Consider the following 20,722-nt stretch of genomic DNA (forward strand, 5'->3'; position numbering starts at 1 on the left):
ATAACAATTAGACCATCTGACTAGAACTACAATCAGTTCTCTGGAGATTATACAATTGTAGATATATCAATTGTATAGATTTATCTCCCTAGATTGAAACGGGCACAGTTAATGCTGCAGGTACAATTATCTCTATTCAATCTAGATCCTACAAAGAACAATATGGTCTATTTGAATAAATATATATATATGTGTATATGGCAATTGGTTGCCTAATATACAGATAAAATATATACTATACCAGAGAATCTGTCTGTAAGAACTCGGTGTCAAGGTTCAAATGTGAAGTAAAATTAAATCCTATATTCCTTCTGATCGTTCCTCTCTCTTGGGTGTCTTTGTGGCTTTCCTGGATTGGTCTGATGGATCGATCTGATGTGATGGGCCCCCCTCTGTGTCCCCTCATACTATCTTTTATATCTCTCCTAAAAAGTGGCTTGACTTTGTCCTCCATATGCCTATGACATCATGTATTTTATCATCCCCTTTTTCTTACCTCAACTCTACCACAAGGGGGCACTAGTATTCTATGTAAGAGTTGGTGTAATTACAAATCAACTCTTCTATTTTTCTTTTTTTTTAAGATAACCTTTGAGCTAAATCTAGGACCATGTTATAAATATAGATAAAAATGACATTTAGGCTTACTACTGTGAGACATCCAGTCTACTTAAACAATATACGCATTTTAAAGAAACTCTTCCCAAATACTTAAACTTCTTATCTACACATTCTTGAGCCAAAAACCAATATATACACCAATCAGGGAATGATTACTTAAAGAAGTAATTAACTGGCATAAGCCTATAGCAAACTACCATCCGGTCTGAAACAAATGCGGTCACCGGAAGCAGGCAGTTCCGAGAACAGCCGCCGAGGGCCTTCATCGGGCTGTTCTCGCAACTGCCTGCTCCCGGTGACCGCATTTGTTTCAGACCGGCTTGCGGCACTGGGAAGGGCTTTCCTGTGCATCGCCGGAGTTAAGATGGCAGCCCGCATGTGTTTGTGGCCGAACACTGCGAACTGGCCATCACTGGTTACCATAACGCTCATATATGAATCTGTAATTTGATCTATATAGGCCTTCACAATATGCATTCCTTTTCCTCCAATAGTTCTGACAGTGTATTTTCAAAAGTGGGAACACTTGGCGATTTCTTCTACTAGAGTTCCGCAGGATGAAAAATTTGGGGCTAAAGCAGCATTTTATCGTAAAACATGTAATTTTTCATTTTCAGTCAAGTGATTCTAAATTCTAGCAAATGCCTGTTCTCACTACACCCCCTGAAAAATTTATTGAGGGATTGTAGTTTCCAAAATGGGGTTACTTATCCATGTACCCTTTATTTTTTTTTATTTTTTATTTAACATCAGAGCCTCAGCAATTATCAGCCAATGCTGTGTAAACCACCAAATTATCTTAGTGTCCTTCAAACAGAGCTCACGGATGGACACAACACTCCTTTCTCAAGTCTTTAAGACTTGAGAAAGGAGTGTCAATTGCTAAACACCATGTTTTGAACAGAGATCATTAAATAATTTTCATCCTACCCCAGAACTGGTTGTGTTTATGCTCCCTGAGATGATGATGCAAATCAAATATGGAGCTTCAGCTCAGCAGTAATCCTTCACGTATACCATGTTCTCTCTGACCTCGTGTTGGTTGGCACCCAACATGGGGGTCTGTAATTTAACAGTCATCTATTTCTACAGGCCATATGCTAGTTAGTGTTGTGCCTATTTGCACAACCAAATAAGGTGAGCATTCTTTTACATTCACCCTATGACCGCCTTTCTCGTGTCCCCTTCTGCTTGCTTGCTGTTACAGGAACAAATGGATTAAAATTGAAATTCTGCAAAAAAAAAGGGAAATTTTTAAATGTTGCCTCCATTTTCGCTTTCCTTCCAGTGGAACACAAAGGGTTATCAAAGTTTGTGAAATCAGTGTTGAATAATGTGAAGGGTGTAGTTTCTAAAATGTGGCCTGTATGTCATGTGTCCCAAACAGGTTAAAGGGGTTGTCCGGGTTCAGAGCTGAACCCGGACATACCCTTATTTTCACCCCGGCAGCCCTCCTGAGCCTGGCATCGGAGCATCTCATGCTCCGATGCGCTCCCGTGCCCTGCGCTAGATCGCGCAGGGCACAGGCTCTTGTGTTTTCAATAACACACTGCCGGGCGGTAACTTCCGCCCAGCAGTGTGTTCGGTGACGTCACCGGCTCTGAGGGGCGGGCTTTAGCTCTGCCCTAGCCGTTTTACTGGCTAGGGCAGAGCCAAATCCCGCCCATCAGTGCCGGTGACGTCACCGGGCTGCCTGTCAGCCCCATAGAGAGCCCGGTATGTCACCGGAACTCAGAAAAATGCCTTTGCCCTGCGCAAAGGAGAGCATCGGAGCATGAACTGCTCCGATGCTCATGTCAGGGGGGCTGCCGGGGTGAAAATGGAGGGATGTCCAGGTTCAGCCCTGAACCTGGACAACCCCTTTAAGATAAAATCTGGCTGTGTCCTTAAGGGTTTAACATTGATGGAATTGTATGTACTGTATGTGTGTTATTAAATAACTTTGCTATTCTCTTTTTTTCTATAGATGGCTGAGAACATGAAGTGTCCTTTCAGGCAAGGTATGCGACTGGAGGCCGTCGATAAACTACACATATCTCAAATGCGGATTGCAGTGGTTGATACCGTGATTGGAGGAAGACTGAGACTTCTTTATGAGGGTGGAAACAGTAATGTCAGCATGTGGTGTCATATGAATAGCCCTCTGATTCATCCTATTGGTTGGTCACATAGGGTTGGCCACAAAATCAAGTTCTTAGGTACGTAGTCTGCATTTAATCTACCCCAGTTGTAATAACATCTGCAGTACATGGGGTATATCACTATAAATGTTTAAGCATGCATGGGATAGGCATAAGGCTATCCTTCATATAAGATAGGGCCAGGGACTATTCATAGGATTCAGATATATTGGGCAGACTAGATGGGCCAAATGGTTCTTATCTGCCGACACATTCTATGTTTCTATAACAGGAGTAACGTGAATGAATCAGTTGCCTCTTAGAGAGAGAGAGAGAGATTTTTATTCCTGATCCAGCAAAGGTAGTTGGATATATTCCTTGGATTGTAGTAGATTAATGCCAAACTTTCGTCCATGTTTAAAGGGGTTATTCTATTTTAGCGCTGTTACAAGAGATTCATTCTCACGCATGTGCTGTTGGTTATAACCAAGATAGAATCATGTGAACAATGTAAGGCACATGATCCTGGAAGTCCCATGGACATATAATTGGACCAAGTGGACAGCACTAGCCCAGTAGGCAATGTTTAATAAGTACCAGTGAAAAGGTTTTACTGTAATCAAGGGGAGTGGATATGGAAAAAAAACCCTGAAAACTCCTTGAAAGATAATCTTTTAAAGGACACCACCATACACATGCATCTATTTTCAGTGGAGAGAGGGGAATGAGTCAGTACTGACTTCTGCAAATCTGTTTTCGGCACCATTTCATGGTGTCCATGTACGCCAACAGCTGAGGAACTTAGCAAATATACTCCTTTACTGTTTTCTGTATTTATATACCGTACATACCAGCTGGTTGCCCTTTCAAATTGACAGGTTTATCTTTTCTCATATGTACTAAACTTAGAACACTATGGATACCTAAAAGGTAAGATCTATTCAGTGGCATCTCCCATCCAACCTTATGACAGCATTGACACTGAAAACATAAAGGCTCCCATAGGGTCAATATTTATGGTGCACAGTACACACACAAATTGGTAATTAGAGGCTCATCTTTTATGGTTGCGCTAAATTAAGCACACCACTATTGTGGGCTAGAATAAGAGAGTAGATGCTACGTATTTCTCCACTTTGGGTCTGAGCAAAATACAAATGTTTAAAAATATGGTTTGTGTTATAAAAGTAATACAAATCCTGTAATATAAAATATTTAAAAAAATTGCTTAATTGCTGAATAAAAAAACACTGATTCATTTCATCTCCCAAAACAATAAATAACACCTTAAATGTACCCATAGTGGTACAAATAAAAACTTCAGTTTGTCCCACAAAAAAAAGCTATCTTACAACTTATTTGAAGGAAAAATTTAAAATGTTATAGGGGTTAGAATATATTAAAAAAAATATCAAACATGAATTTTTGCAAATCTGACGTGTCACTTTATGGTAATAACTTTGGAATGCTTTTGCTTATCTAACCGATTCTGAGATAGTTTTCTCATGACACATTGTACTTCATGTTAAAGTTATATTTGGGTCAATATTTCATTCCTTTATTTTTAAAATAAATTTGAAATTTGTAAAAAAACTAAACGCAATATTTGAAATATGAAATTCTCTACTTTTAAGACAGATAGTAATTCCTCATAATATAGTTATCTATCAACATTCCCCATATGGCTACTTTATGTTGGCATAATTTTGTAAATGGTGTTTTTTTTTTTAGGATGTTAGATGGCTTTGAAATTTAGATGCAATTTTTAGATTTTCCAGAATTTTTCTTAAAAGACCCATCAAGTTATGAAGTCATTTTTGGGGGGTTTATATCATAGACATTTTTTTCAGAATTTCCATTTTCATCCATTTTCTCATGTAACACAGCAAGGGTTAACAGCCAAACACAGCTCAATATCTATTAGGCCTCATGCACACAACCGTTTTTTTTTACGGTCCGCAAAAACGGGGTCCGTAGGTCCGTGATCCGTGACCGTTTTTTCGTCCGTGGGTCTTCCTTGATTTTTGGAGGATCCGCGGACATGAAAAAAAAGTCGTTTTGGTGTCCGCCTGGCCGTGCGGAGCCAAACGGATCTGTCCTGAATTACAATGCAAGTCAATGGGGACGGATCCGTTTGACGTTGACACAATATGGTGCAATTGCAAACGGATCCGTCCCCATTGACTTTCAATGTAAAGTCTGGAGTCTCTTTTATACCATCGGATCGGAGTTTTCTCCAATCCGATGGTATATTTTAACTTGAAGCGTCCCCATCAGCATGGGAACGCCTCTATGTTAGAATATACTGTCGGATATGAGTTACATCGTGAAAACTCATATCCGACAGTATATTCTAACACAGAGGCGTTCCCATGGTGATGGGGACGCTTCTAGTTAGAATATACTACAAACTGTGTACATGACTGCGGGTGCTGCCCCACCTGAAGGGGTTAATTGTGTGTATCATAGCCCCCTGTAAGAGATCAGGGGCTGCCAGGCAGCAGGGGGCAGACCCCCCCTCCCCAGTTTGAATATTATTGGTGGCCAGTGTGTGGCCTCCCCCGGCCCCCCTCCCTCCCTCTATTGCATTATTAACATTGGTGGCAGTGTGCGGCCTCCCGCGCCCCCCCCCCCCCCCTACCTCTATTGCATTATTAACATTGGTGGCAGTGTGCGCCCCCCCGCCCCCCTCCCTCCCTCTATAGTAATAATAACATTGGTGGCCCCCCCTCCCCATTGAGAGTCAATGGGTCCGCGGAAAAAAAAAGGAAAACGGCACAACGGCCACGGATGCACACAACGGTCGTGTGCATGAGGCCTTACTCTGATTCTACAGTTCACAGAAACACCTCATATGTGGTCATAAACTGTTGTATGAGCACACAACAGGAGTCAGGCTACTTTCACTCTGCCGTTTCTGGGTCTGCCTGTGAGATCCAATTTAAGGCTCTTACAAGCGGCCCCAAACGGATCAGTTTAGCCCCAATGCATTCTGAATGGATGCGGATCCATTCAGAATGCATCACTTTGGCTCTGTTCCCGCTCCATTCCGCTCTGGAGGCGTACAGCGTTTTGGTGTCCGCCTTGCGGTACGGAGCCAAACGGATCTGTCCTGACTTACAATGTAAGTCAATATGGACGGATCCGTTTACATTGACATAATATGGTGCAACTGTCAACGGATCCGTCTCCTATTGACTTTTAATGTAAAGTCAGGACGGATCCGTTTGACTTAGACTTTTTTTTTGCTAAGTTATGCAGACGGATCCGTACTGAATGGATACCATCGTTTGCATTTATAGGTGCGGATCCGTCTGTGCAGATACCAGACGGATCCGCACTTAACCGCAGGTGTGAAAGTAGCCTCAGAAGGAAAGGAGGGCCAAATGACTTCTGGAGGGCAGATTTCACTGGAACAATTCACACGCAATTGAAGGTTGTTTGTTGCACCCCTAGAGTGGAAACCCCCATAAAGTGACCCAAAAGTGATTACATTTCGAAAACTACACCCCTCAACGAATCTTTCAAGGCGTGTAGTGAGCACTTTGACTCCAAAGTTGTTTCATAGAATTAGGAAACACTTGGCTTTAAAAAGAAAAAAACACTTTAGGCCCAAATTGAAACAGGTGTCTAGTGCAACCCTAGAGTGGAAACCCCCAAAAAGTGACCCCATTTTGGAAAATGCACCCCTGTACAAACATTTTAAAGGGTGGAAAGGGCACCTTTGACCAAACAGGTGTTTCACAGAAGGATTTAAAAGTACACAGCTGTGAAAATGAAAAATGACTACTAGACCCCAATTTTTCACTAGGGGTAACAGGAAAAAATGGACCTCAGTACGTGTTAACCTTTTTTCTCCCCATTTTGGCAGCACCCAGTATGTGCTTGAATCCTGCATTACGGGTACATAGCAGCTCAAAAAGGCTAGTGCTTTTTCCTATAGTGTGCAGTCAAGGCCCCTGCTGCTGGTTCTCAGAGTGGTCGTAACCATGCAAAAGAGCAGTGTATAATGTGATGGAAAAATGAATTCAGCCAGCAAAGGAGGTTTGAAGGCGTTTGAAGTTATTTTAGACAGTTAGTTCACCTGTTACTAGAAATATACTATTGAATGCATCTTATAGGTAGCACAGGGAGAAACTAAGAGGGAGGTTCAGCAGGGATCTGACGCAGCTCACCAGGACCCTGTAGCTACTTTATTACACTGTGAAGTCAACAGTGTTATCGATATGCAAAAGAAAGAAAGTGACACAGCTGATGATTTGAAATACTTTTATTTAGTCAGTAGAAGCATACAATGTATAAATAATAAAAGTTACGTTTTAAAGCACAGTTAATAGCACATGTAACAATAGGGCTTTTTTTTGGTCTTATGGACCATTTGTTAATAATAAAAGTAATGAATATGCCATGGCATGTGTTTAGGGTCAATATTTGTTAAGATCTAACCAGCCCTGACTCGCTGCTGGGATTAATTTGCCAGATCTTGAAAAAGTTTCACCTGTATGTGCCTGGCAAGGAGTCTTTAGCTGGCACCTTCCTAGGCCACCTGCTTTTGCATTCTAAACACTCCATGGTCCAAATATCTCAGGAGTTCTGACAACAGCATCTTTTTTTATGTGGGATGATATTACATTTATTGGTATTTGTCAGTTTCCTTGACCTTTAATCAGCGTTACATAGTAACATAACATAGTTTATAGGGCTGAAAAAAAGACATCTGTCCATCCAGTTCGGCCTGTTATCCTGCAAGTTGATCTAGTGGAAGGCAAAAAAAAAACAACCTGTGAGTTACAAGCCAATTTTCCTCAGTTTAGGGGAAAAAAATTCTTCCCAACTCCAATCAGGCAATCAGAATAACTCCCTGGATCAACGACCCCTCGCTAGAAGCTATAGCCTGTAATATTATTACAGTCCAGAGATACATCCAGGCCCCTCTTAAATTCCTTTATTGTACTCACCATCACCACCTCCTCAGGCAGAGCGTTCCATAGTCTCACTGCTCTTACCGTAAAGAACCCTTTTCTATGTTTGTGTACAAACCTTCTTTCCTCCAGACGCAGAGGATGTCCCCTCATCACAGTCACAGTCCTGGGGATAAACAGATGATGGGAGAGATCTCTGTACTAACCCCTTATATATTTATACATAGTTATTAGATCTCCCCTTAGTCGTCTTTTTTTTTCTAAAGTGAATAACCCTAATTTTGATCATCTTTCTGGGTACTGTAGTCCACCCATTCTAGTTGCCCTTCTCTGAACCCTTTCCAGCTCTGCTATGTCTACCTTGTTCACAGGAGCCCAGGACTATACACAGTACTCAATGTGGTTCCCAACCTTCATGGCCCAGTTTCTTGCTCTTAATCCCCACCCCCATTTCTTCGTTTGGAGGAACATTTCTTTAATGTGTGTACCCAGTCTTTGCTACTGGAGAGTTTCCACCCCACATAATAAGATATATCATAGCTTGCCTTTCTTCGCCAAGCATTTTTTCAGATTTGCCAAATTGAAATTTGTATGTACTACTAAAGGATAGTAACCCTCTGAGGGACCTTCCATAGGTTGAGGATATTTTACAAACATACCTCAATTAATAGGTAAATTGTAGAAAAAAGACTCTCAATGTCATCTTCTGCTCCTCTACTCTAATTTTCAAGAGCCTGTGAATCTGAATTAAGCATATCCCTATGATATGGAAGTGACCAGAGTACTAAACACTAACATGGTGTTTCAAGGTGCATGCCATCTCTGGAGATCTGCTATAAACTGGTTGCATACAATTAAGCCATCCATCCTTAATACTGCCAATTTTATGTAGACTTATACCTTTACATATGGTTGCAATGTCCTAAAATACAACCTTACCGGATGGGAGTACAAAAGACCCTTTGGCAGATCTGTAACCCATCTTTGACCCACTCACCTCACCTTATTTTTTTAAACCTCCCGCCTCAAGGTCTAGTCCTCTTCCTTCTTCTTTACGTGCATATTTTGCAAACTACAACTACACTGATTCCGTTGAAGTAGGCATGTGAATCTCCAACGTCCATCTCTCAGTGTATACATAACGTTGCAAATGTACGCAGGTTGGAAGAGCTGTCACATTTTGAATAGAACTGTCCACAGAAGTTTTGGCATCTATGGTGCCCACTGCTGGACTTCCTACAGCTTCTTCAGTATATGAACTTAAATGATGTGCATTTGTTGTACCTAGATATATATTTGTTTGTCTTTTCCAGTTTGTAATCGACAACCAATTTATTTGGTCTTCATTGCACAACGTATCTATTGGATTCCTATGTTGAGATGTTCATTTATATGGGCAGCACAGTGGCTCAGTGTTTAGCACTGTTGCCTGTTGCTGGGGTCCTGGGTTCGAATCTGACCATGGACAACATCTGCATGGAGATTTTATGTTTTCCCCGTGTTTGCGTGGGTTTCCTCCGGGTACTCCGGTTTCCTCCTACACTCCAAAGACATACTGATGGGGGACAGTGTGATGCTAATGTCTGTAAAGCTCTGTGGAATATAGTAGCACTATATACATGAATATAATACATAATTTAAGCAGCCTATTATAGTGTATAGAGAGTAATAGATTAGGACAAGAACACATACCCAATTATTCACTGTATGTAGCACACCAGGAAGTTGCTGAAAAGTATGTACCCTGCTGTAATGTGACTTTCTCTGTAGAGCAGTATGAATAAAATGTACTAGTTAAAAAAAGCAAGCATAAAAAAAACCTCCATTCAAAAACACCCCCACATTACCACTCCCAGCTTACCTTTACACCTGGTCAGGCCATTCTGGGACCTGTAGTTTCACGTATTTATAAGTCAAGGGCTAACTTGAATATGTAAATGATAATCTGTATTGAGTTGTTTTTGAGCTGGTACTGTATATATACACTTTATTGGTTCTGGTGCTGTATTTATGTAAGGAGTTTGGTTGTGGTGCTGTATTTATGTAAGGAGCTTGGTTGTGGTGCTGTATTTATGTAAGGAGCTTGGTTGTGGTGCTGTATTTATGTAAGGAGCTTGGTTGTGGTGCTGTATTTATGTTCCATGTTTGGTTCTGCCAAAAGACTTCTCGCCAGAGGGTGCCTTGTAACCTAAGGTCTGGCCCTGTGTGTGACATGACTCTGTAGATCCTCTGACAGCCTCTGCCTAGTAGACATAACTCCACTATTCGTACACACTGGCAACTCTGAAAGCGGCAATGGCTGCTTCTCTCCTCCCTGCATTAAAATGTCTGTCCTCTACACAATAAAATACATGGTGTGTTGAACTCCTGCTGATCAGCTGTTGATGACCTATCCTAGGCTGAAAAACTCCTGATGGGGTGTATTCGCTTTAACACTGGGCTTGAGAAGTAAATTCTTGTACCACCAAGTCTACAGTAGGCTTTATCTTGCTATGTCCCATATGTATGCACAATTCTGTCACACAATGCAGCAGTGACATGGCCGTGGATAAAATAGGCTGTTAAGTGAAAGATTTGACAGACAGACTTTACACCGACACAGTTGCAAAAAGAAGTTCCACAAATCGAATGGTGCATAAGTTACATCCATATGATATCTCTTAAGCAGATATCACGAGGCAGTGTGTTTCCCTCTTCTTCTGAAAAGGATCATATGAGCAGATAAACCCCATCTTTTGTGTAAAGAAGATGTACTTGTGATGGCTTTCAGTCAGCTGGGAAAGACTCTGGGTGTCATTTATTATACTGTTATGGGCCTTTTTTAGTTTGTTTTCCTGTTTTGGACTCTCTATTTTTTTTTTTTTTTGGGCGCATTTACTAATAAAAGTGCACCTATATTGCAGGCATTTCCTCCTCGGAAAAAAAAACACCACCAGAATTTGTCTAAGACTGAAAATTGTTGACCATTTTTTTTTTTACCCTATTTACATACACTGTAGGTACACATTTTTCTTGCATAAATTAGCTGCAAAAAACTAAATCTAATTTTTACTCCACTCTAGCAGTGGTGTAGTTCTGTTCATCTGCTTTTGTATTGTCGCATTGGCGTGTAGATGGGCACCTTTTCACAAATATGCAAGTATGTATGTGGCTAGTACTGTTTAAATATAATATCCAACTTTTTATCTAATATGCAACTTTATAAATCTAATATGCAGCATTTTATTTCTAATATGCGACTGTTTCGCTGCACTTTTGCACCTAGTTCATGAGCCGACCAATGAATAGTCTAATTGCACACGATCCACCTGAGACCTGATAAATAAAAAGATCCATCGCCTAATTTATCAGCTTCTGTGCAACTCCTTATAAATACTATGCAAAATAGTGACAGACTAATCCAATAGGCCAGTCTAACCACACTCAGACGAGCGTGATAAATGACCTCCCCACACCATAGAGAACACCTGCTTTTAAGGTCTGGTGGTGAGTCAATTATTGGGTGCAGTAACTCCCACTAGACAATCTAAGCTCATGCTTGAGGCCCCTGTTAAACTGCTCGAGCTACGGGCGGTCATCACTAACAAGCCTTTGTAGGAACACTCGTTATTAATAATCTGTTAATATAATGGTGGCGGTGAAACGCTTGTTCATCAGGTAATTGAATCTTTTATGTGGTCATCTAAATCATCGTTGGAGGTAGCATATTGTGGTGTTTAAACATCACTCTGCTGCTGGCAAAAAATGATTCAGTATGGGGACTAATAATTCAGTATTGGCATTAGTGATCTCTCCTCCCCATACTGTGGAGGGGATTGCTGCATGTAAATGCACTGGTCTCCTTCAAAGACGAGCAGGCGATTGCTGGGAAGGAGCACTTCCTTCCTGACAATCGTCTGCTCAACTGAGCAGTGCACAGGAGCCTTTAGAGTTGTAAAAGAACACCCATTGAAGTGAATAGGGCCTTAGTATGTGCCTACACGTACAGGGTGCACTTTTTTGTGATATTGTGTTATTTTCTTTTCCTTTCCATGAGAACCTCTTGACTCACCACGATTGTGTCACAGGAGGAGAGGCATAAATGGAAGACAGAGTTAATGTTAACCCCTCTCTTTGTCTAACTGCTGAAATGCAAGGGTCGCTGTTGACTGCAGAATCTGAGATATTAAACATCCACGATTGTAGATAAATACTATCTAGGATGCTTAACCCCTCAGATGTCGAAAGTGGGTGTCAGCTGGATGAAACAGCTGGCACTTGGTGTCTATAGAGTAAATGGACTGATCCCTTATTGGGGATCATAGGGAATAAAACTTAACATTTAATGATAATAGGGTTAGAATAAATGGCACAAAAAAGGATACAAAAATTAGACAAGCCCGGATGGGCCAAAAACAATTGCTCGACAATGCACCAGTGTAAAGAATGGAACGTTCTCACCCGGATGGTTGATGGACGGACAGGTCTGTATGGACGGAGCCTGGTTGGTGATGCCTCAGGGGAGAAGTCCGGTTCTTGGAGGGTGGTGGTCACTGGAGGGCGTGCATTAAGGATGGTACCGAAATATGCTAGATGGTAGGCAAGGTCGGGAAAATTAGTCCCTAGTGTGTCCCTAATAAAAGGGGGAGGGGGGCTAGTAGACCCTACCTACCTATACGGAGTACTTGTTCCGCAAGGAGCGACCCCGTCCGGATACCTAACCCTGGTACGGGCCGGTGTCCCTAATTTTTGCATAAGATGTTACGAACTTCAGGTGCTGCACGATCAAAAGTGCTAATCAGGCGGATGAGATTCCCTGTCTGTGCCGTGGGGGTGATTGGGATCGGGTGATCCTTCAGCGGGAACTCCGCTGGATCTATTATCTTAAATCCATGACACCCTTGGGGCTTAACGAACAGCTTAACTTCAGCTGTTTTCTGTGACCGTCTGATCACTTTATTTGTCCCTTTCTTCCATTACTTCTGGATTTAATATAATATAATAAAATATTGATTGCATCTAGTCATCATACTTTTTGTCCCCTGTGCCTTCTGGCCTCACTACTGGCCCTTTGTCATTGCAGCTGGGCTCATTTGGTTATGTTTTCCTTCCCTAAGAAGCTCTGATGTATCCAGCATTAACTTTGCTTTATCACTGAGACTGCTGACACGCTGGTCTCTTTTTGCAGCAACTTGTTCCCCGTATAAACCCAATGCGGCGTCTCGTTGCTAGGCAGCCAGCCCGCCCCCAGGCTCTCACACTCCCGTCCCTCCTACCCTCCTGCGTGCCTTCCCAGCAGCGGCGGCTGACGTCTGCGTTCCATTTGTCTCCGCCTCCGGCGCTGCACGCAACTCCATCTGTGCGGCCCCTTTGGCGGCATTTGGAGTGCACGCGCCATCTGATGCTGCATTCCACGGCACGCAGGATACCTGTTCACTTGACCTAGCCTTCCCGGTCTCCACGTGACAATGGGGGGCGTGCCTTGGTCATGAGCGCGCTGCGCTCTTCCTTTTATAAACGGCGCTTTCTAGGTAAGCAGTGCCGACAGCCCCTGACTTTATACCCCTTGACTTGGGCCCCACAGCGACCGCACTACGCTTTAAAGTGCTCCTTCTATGTGCCCAGACAGCCCACTGGCTTGCCAGCACTTGCGGTCCTGCTGTTAGGATTTTTTTGTTGTCTGGTCCCACTGGCCTGGCCACCGTACCCTGAGCTTGAATAGGCCCCACTGGACCATTCTTTAGTGTCTATTAGCCATTGTTTTGGCTTAATGACTTAGCTCTTATACTTGTAGCCAGCTCTTCTAGCCCGTCTGGCTACTAGTATTGCTCATTTTTTCAGGCGCCACTTTGCCTGTCACCCTGTATTTTTTACGTCCCCTGATGAGTTTTTCTAACTGAAATGTGACACGTCGGGACACCTATAGGGCATATTAGGGACACTGGCCCGTACCAGGGTTAGGTATCCGGACGGGGTCGCTCCTTGCGGAGCAAGTACTCCGTATAGGTAGGTAGGGTCTACTAGCCCCCCTCCCCCTTTTATTAGGGACACACTAGGGACTAATTTTCCCAACCTTGCCTACCATCTAGCATATTTCGGTACCATCCTTAATGCACGACCTCCAGTGACCACCACCCTCCAAGAACCGGACTTCTCCCCTGAGGCATCACCAACCAGGCTCCGTCCATACAGACCTGTCCGTCCATCAACCATCCGGGTGAGAACGTTCCATTCTTTACACTGGTGCATTGTCGTGCAATTGTTTTTGGCCCATCCGGGCTTGTCTAATTTTTGTATACTTTTTTGTGCCATTTATTCTAACCCTATTACCATTAAATGTTAAGTTTTATTCCCTTTGATCCCCAATAAAGGATCAGTCCATTTACTTCATATATTTTGGGATTATTTGGTCAAGGCTCCAAGCTAGACCCGTGCACTTTTTGTGTCTATAGAGTAGGCTCTGCTCCTGAGCTTGTGTCTCACACTTCATGTGCCCATGCGACACTACTGAGCGCCACATCGGAGAGGTTAAACATCTCCAATCCCAGTTTTGGGCAGGTATGAACTGTCTAACACACACAGCACCTATATGTTTACAGTGGGCACAGCTACCGAGCTTTCTCAATATACTTCACACACATGAAGTATACATGTATGTCTCATGGTTATTGATTTATTTGCATGTCGCATTACACTAATGGGCTATATGCACATTATAATATCGTTCCAGGCCATTTTTTCTCCCTCCAGCACTCTGTTATAGAATATACAAATCACTGATATACTGATCTAATGGTAACAGACAGTTGTTTCACTGTTATCAGTGATCTGTATACAGAGCCTGGCAGAGAAGATGCACCTTATATAACCTGAGTCATAGGTCTGAACCTTCTCTGTACAGGGAATCCCTGTACTACCTTCCCAAGAGAAGCAGTAGCTGTTTTTGTGTGCACTACACCATCAAAGGGATCACATAAAGTGACGCATCATGTCAGATATCTCATGTGTAGACATGCTGATCATTTCTTACAAAATCCTACTAATCATTTGGCTGCAGAGTTTAAATTTTTAATTAAAAAAATTGTGGTGTAAAAAAGCAAACAAAAAAACTGCTAAATGCTGTTTGATAAACCAGCATAAATATAAGTAAGCATAACATTTAGAAAGTTACTCAAGAATGTGGAAGCAGGTTTTTTATTTTAAATATTTAGATATATTCTGCGTAAGTTTAATCTTTACACCCTGTATCTGATATTTTTCTGAGATTCTAGCATCAGATAGTATTCCATCGCGGTCCTTGGTTAATAAACATTTCACCAGTATCGGTCTAGGATAATCCCCTGGGACCCTATTTTTTGTGGGGACCCTATGTGCTCTTTCAATAGAGAATAAGGGGGAGAGAGTACCCTCTTTACTATTTTCCCTTATGTTTCCATAAATTCAGTACAGTTATCCCCCTCTGCTCGCTCTGAGATCCCTACACATCTTATGTTGGATCTTCTTGATCTATCCTCTTGATTAACCAGTTTTTGTTCCATCTTACCATTTATCTGTTTTAAAAATACCACCTCCGGGGGGGCGGAGCCTAGCGGCGCATGGAGTAGGACGCACGCCGCACTAGCTCCGGCAAGAATCCTGTCTAACATACCCACAACGGTGGCGATATACCTCTAACACACCCAGAGGAGCGGGGGACATAGCCAGTAAGCGGTCCGGTATTCAAATATCATCATGCCTGCAAAGAGAGGCAAAACGCCGAGCCGGCAGGACAGAGAGGCACGATCCCAAGATGGCGCTGAGGAGGAAGAGTGGCCTGACCTGGGGGCGGCGGTGAGTCAGGGAGCGGCAGCGCGGCTGGCGCGTTCGCTCACAAGTCACACCAGTTCCCCAGCCATGTATGGGGAGAAGGAAAGGGCACCCTGTCACAAGTGGAGGAAGGCTCAGGGGAGCAAGATGGCCCCTGTAAAGATGATCTGCAGTCCCCAGTTCAGCATGAGGAGGGGGCGAGTGCTAGCCTGTGCAGCACTGGAAAGTGTCTGCCAGTAATCAATGCCCCTGAGCCCACCTTGAAAGATGTGATGGCAGCTATTGCTAGCTGTAACGCCACCCTCCAGAATATGAATATTAATATTGGAAGTCTAAAAGAGGACATGTCTATTATCCGTCATGACCTGCATAAGGTGGCTGAACGCACCTCAGAAGTGGAGAGGAGGGTCTCGGATCTGGAAGATGGGGCTGTTACCCTACAGAGAGAGAGCCGGGCTGCGTCAAAGGATATAGCGGCGCTCTACGCTAAAACCGACGACCTCGAAAACCGCTCTCGTCGCAATAATATAAGGCTGGTGGGCATCCCTGAGAAGTCTGAGGGCCCAGAGGCCACTGATTTTATTGAGAAATGGCTCGCGGAAAAATTCAGTGATAGAGGACTCTCTGCACTTTACGCTGTTGAACGAGCGCATAGGGTCCCTACCAGGCCTTTGCCGCCAGGACGTCCGCCGCGTCCAATACTGGCTAAAATCCTGCACTATCGAGACAGACACTATACTGAGGGCTGCGAGGTCTCATCCTGATTTAAAAATCAATGGAGTTCAGGTGTCTCTGTTCCCTGACTATTCATCGGATGTACAGAAAAAGAGAGCTCGCTTTGTGGAGATTAAACGGAGGCTGAGAGATTTGCAAGTACAGTACTCCATGATGTTCCCGGCCAGGCTCAGGGTGGTGGCATTTGGATCCGCGGTGTTCTTTGAGGACTCGGATGCTGCGGTCAAGTGGCTGGATCAAAATGAGCGTCGCCTTAGGATTCCATCAACAGACACCTGAGACTGTTGGACATTCCTGCTCCTGATTGAAGTTTTGAAGTCCCTGGGACTGTCCACCCACCGTTGTGGACATTTTCTTTTGTCTTTAGCCGGTTGCTGGAGACATCTTGTGGGTAGAGCATACGCCCGAGGTTGCTCCCCACCTTCCTAATGTGCCTGCGTACGGTATCGTGCTGGATGCTGTGCTGCTTCAGGCGCTGTTGGGCCAGGTTCACAATGTTGGCCCCGAGTTCATTACTGAATCTAATTATGCTGCATATGTTTATTGTCTGGGGAGGGATAGTTGGGTGGGGGGGGGGAGGGAGGGGGGAAGGGATTAGCGGGGGTTACTACTGTCAAAGGTGCTATTGTTGGCAATTCTAAAATGCTGAAACGTACAGTCCTTGTATATTCTGTCTGGGAAAATAGAGAAGAGATGGGAGTCTGTAATCTGGTGATTAACAGTGTTTTTTCCCGCAGCTGTTGGGAGGTGGAAAGGTGTAGATCTCAAATGTACTTTTATATATGTATGCATTCTTATGGGACCTGTAACGAGAATGCTTAGCTGGAATGTGAGGGGAATGGCGGATGCTACAAAGAGACACGGTCTGTTCCGGTACCTATCTAGATATCAGCCGGCAATAATATGCTTGCAAGAAACGCATGTGACCAAACAATCTATACATGTTATGCAAAAGCCGTGGCTGGGTTATTCTGTGCATTCCGTCTTCTCCTCGCATTCCAGAGGGGTTAGTATTCTAGTCCATAAGAATATCATATTTGAATGTCTCAGGGAATGTGTGGATGAAGAGGGAAGGTTTATAGGAATGCATCGTGTGGTCCAAGGGATATGAATGGTGTTAGCGACAATCTATATACCCCCACCATTTTCCTCGGTGCCTTTAAGGAAACTTATGGAGTTTATGGCAGAATTTTCTGAACTTCCAATGTTGATAGTGGGAGATTTTAATAATGTACTTGACAGTTCGCTTGATAGATGCCAGATCACACCTAGTGGTAGTAATACGGGTGAAACCTTGTTTGCAAGAATACTGAGGGAACTAGGTCTGATGGATGTATGGAGAGAGACCCACCCCCTGGACAGGAAATACTCGTGTTGCTCCTCGACTTATGGCTCCCTGTCGCGTATAGATCTGGGTCTGGTAAATGCTCATATGTTCCCGTTTGTACAGAACTCAGAATATCTTTCTAGGACCCTATCTGACCACTCCTTATTTAGCATCGCCCTCGACATCTCTGTGACAGCCAGGCCGGGGGTTAGATACTGGCGATTGAATGCCTTTTGGTTAAAACTGATGGGTGAGCTGTCTGATATGCTTCAATCCCTTAGGGAATATTTTTGTATAAATGAAGGGACTGCGTCTCCGTCAGTCGTCTGGGATGCAATGAAGGCCTTCCTCAGAGGATCCTTTATGCAAACAGTCAGTCAGATTAAATCTAAATCTAGAGAGCTTGATCGGCAGAAACAGGATAATATGAAGATAGCGGAGGAAGCTTTTGTGTTAAATCCTTCTATCATAACAAGCAATACCTTAAAGGCTAGGCAGGAGGAGTTGAGGTGTCACCTTTTGGAGGTAGCAGAGAGGAAACGACTGTTTTACAAGCAGCAATTTTTTACTGAAGGTGAGAGTGTAGGCCATATGCTCTCGGTTATCGCAAAAGCGCAGCAAGGGTCACAATGTATATCTGGCCTGTTAGATGCTGGCGGCGTCCTCAGGCGTGATACGGATAACATTTTGAATATACTGAATAATTTTTATTCCTCTCTGTATACTTCTAGGGTGACATGCTCGGATGAGGATATTGACACCTTTTTAGCCACATTAAATCTCCCTAAGCTTTCCAGGGAATACAGTATGCGATTAGAGGAGCCGATTGAGTTGGAAGAATTGAGGGCGGCATTAGCTGCTATGGCTAACGACAAGGCTCCAGGTTTGGATGGGCTTCCGGCGGAAGTATATAAGTCTTTTGCGGAAGTGCTGCTCCCGGAACTTACTGAAGGTATTTACTTATTCCAAGGAGAGGGGGGAGTTGCCTCCATCCATGCAGGAGGCGGTAATAGTAGTCATTCCTAAGCCGGACAAGGATCACTCTCTCCCTGACTCATATAGACCGATATCGTTGCTCTCCGCTGATGTTAAGTTGCTTGCAAAGGTCTTGGCCATGCGTCTGTCTAAAGTGATTTTGTCTATCATACACTCTGACCAGACTGGCTTCATGCCTCAGAAGTCAACGTCAATTAATATTAGAAGAGTGTTTGCCAGTATTCAACTTCCAGCTGATAATGTTGGAGATAGAGCTATCCTTTCTTTAGATGCGGCCAAGGCCTTTGACAGCATTGAGTGGCGATTCCTGTGGAGAGTTATGGCGTATATGGGATTTGGAGATGAGTATATATCCTGGGTCCGGGTGCTATACTCTAAACCCAAAGCATGTGTCAGGGCGAATGGAGGGGTGTCCCCCAAGTTCTGCCTGGGCCGGGGTACTAGACAGGGGTGCCCGTTGTCGCCTCTGCTATTTGCAGTTGCGATTGAGCCATTAGCCGCAGCAATTCGGAAATCAACGGACATTCGGGGGTTTCAATATGGGACAGTTAATAATAAAGTGGCGATGTATGCAGATGACACTTTGCTTTTTCTGGGGGATACTGGTCCATCGTTGGAAGCGGCTATGAAAATCATTAATTGCTTCAGGGATCTGTCGGGTCTGACTATTAACTGGAGTAAGTCGGCGATTATGCTGCTTGACGGGCAAGTGCAATCACAGACAGTGCGAGACAGAAGTATTCCATGTGTAGCGACCTTTAAGTACTTGGGTATCCATATATCCCCGAGAATCCGAGACTTTGGGCGCCTTAATTTTGACCCGCTGGTTATTAAATTTCGTAATAAAACTAAGGCATGGTGTAAATTATATCTGTCAGTGGCGGGAAGAGCTAATCTCATTAAAATGGTGTTGATGCCCCAGCTACTTTATGTTCTACATAATTCCCCGGTCTGGCTGTCAAAGTCCAAATTTGTTCCAGTCAATGCTACTTTCAGGGAGCTCATATGGCGGAAGGGGCAACCGAGAATTAAGCTGGAAACGTTGCAATATCCTAAAACGGAAGGGGGCCTTGCAGTGCCAAACCCCTGGGTGTACTTCCTGGTGGCACAATGCCAACATTTTAAGGGGTGGATGGAACTGGAGTCGAGTGAGATGTCGTGTCAGTTGTTTAAGCATTGCTTGTCCTCTAGTGATCTACTCCTAATCCTTGAGACTAAGGGGGCTGGAAGGAGTGGTCCGATGGGTGATTTGGGACACTTGATGCAGTCCGTGTGGAATAAGGTCAAGCTCCTGAGGGGGGTTTTCGGCAATACGGAATACACACCACTGTGGGATAATCCCGTGCTGCCAGAATTTCTCTCCCTGTCTGAGTTTGGGGTATGGAAAGGGAAGGGTGTTCTGAGGTTGGGACATCTTTTAGAGGAAAAGAAGTTCATGTCATTTGCCAGATTTCAGGAGAAGTATGAACTGCCTAGAACTCACTTTTATAAGTACCTTCAGGTGAGACACGCATACAACTCCACATTTAAAGGTACAACTATGGTGGCGGGGAGAGATGCTGCATTGCACCAGATTCTGTCCAGGGGGGCGAGGAGAGGTATGATTTCCTGTATATACAAGATGTTGCTTGATAAGTTTCTAATGTCGCATCTGCTTGCGGCTAAAAGTAAATGGGAGAAAGATGTTGGCGAATTAACTGATGTCCAGAGGTCTGACATACTGGAGGCGATATCTCTCTCTTCCTTGAGTGAAGGACGTAAACTCTCGCAGCTGTTTATTGTCCATAGAGTCTACAAAACACAGTTTTTTTTGTTCCGTATTGGGTTTAGACCCACGGATGAATGTCCAAGATGCTCTGTGGTGTCTGCAGATTTGTTGCATATGATATGGACGTGCGAGAGGTTAGGGAGATACTGGGAGATGGTACGTCAGACAACACAGGACGTTTACAAAGTACGAATACCCTCTGACCCGAAGGTGTGTGTGTTGGGATATGTCTCTGAATTGGCCACCGGTCAGTTGCATAAAATAGCTATAGGTAGAGTGTTGTATGTTGCTAGAAAATTAATCGCCCTACATTGGATACAGGCAGCGCCGCCAACTCTAGGTGAATTCTTAAGTGCGGTTGACGTGATGCTGAGTTATGAACGGATGGTATACCAGAAGCGTGGATGCCCAGCGAAATTTGAAAAATTGTGGGATCCATGGCTTTCAT

The 20,722-nt window shown here is 43.7% G+C and overlaps 1 protein-coding gene across 4 annotated transcripts in view; it reads left to right on the plus strand.

Annotated features, from left to right (window-relative positions):
* Positions 1–20,722, plus strand: part of L3MBTL2 (L3MBTL histone methyl-lysine binding protein 2) — a 517,603-nt gene that overhangs the window by 189,008 nt on the left and 307,873 nt on the right. For all 4 annotated transcript variants that reach the window (XM_044301290.1, XM_044301288.1, XM_044301291.1 and 1 more), the window contains exon 9: positions 2,588–2,819. In XM_044301290.1, coding sequence (XP_044157225.1) covers positions 2,588–2,819 — 232 coding nt within the window. The remainder of the gene's footprint in view (positions 1–2,587; positions 2,820–20,722) is intronic.

The sequence above is a fragment of the Bufo gargarizans genome, chromosome 7 (assembly GCF_014858855.1).
Source record: "Bufo gargarizans isolate SCDJY-AF-19 chromosome 7, ASM1485885v1, whole genome shotgun sequence".
Taxonomy (NCBI): Eukaryota; Metazoa; Chordata; class Amphibia; order Anura; family Bufonidae; genus Bufo; species Bufo gargarizans.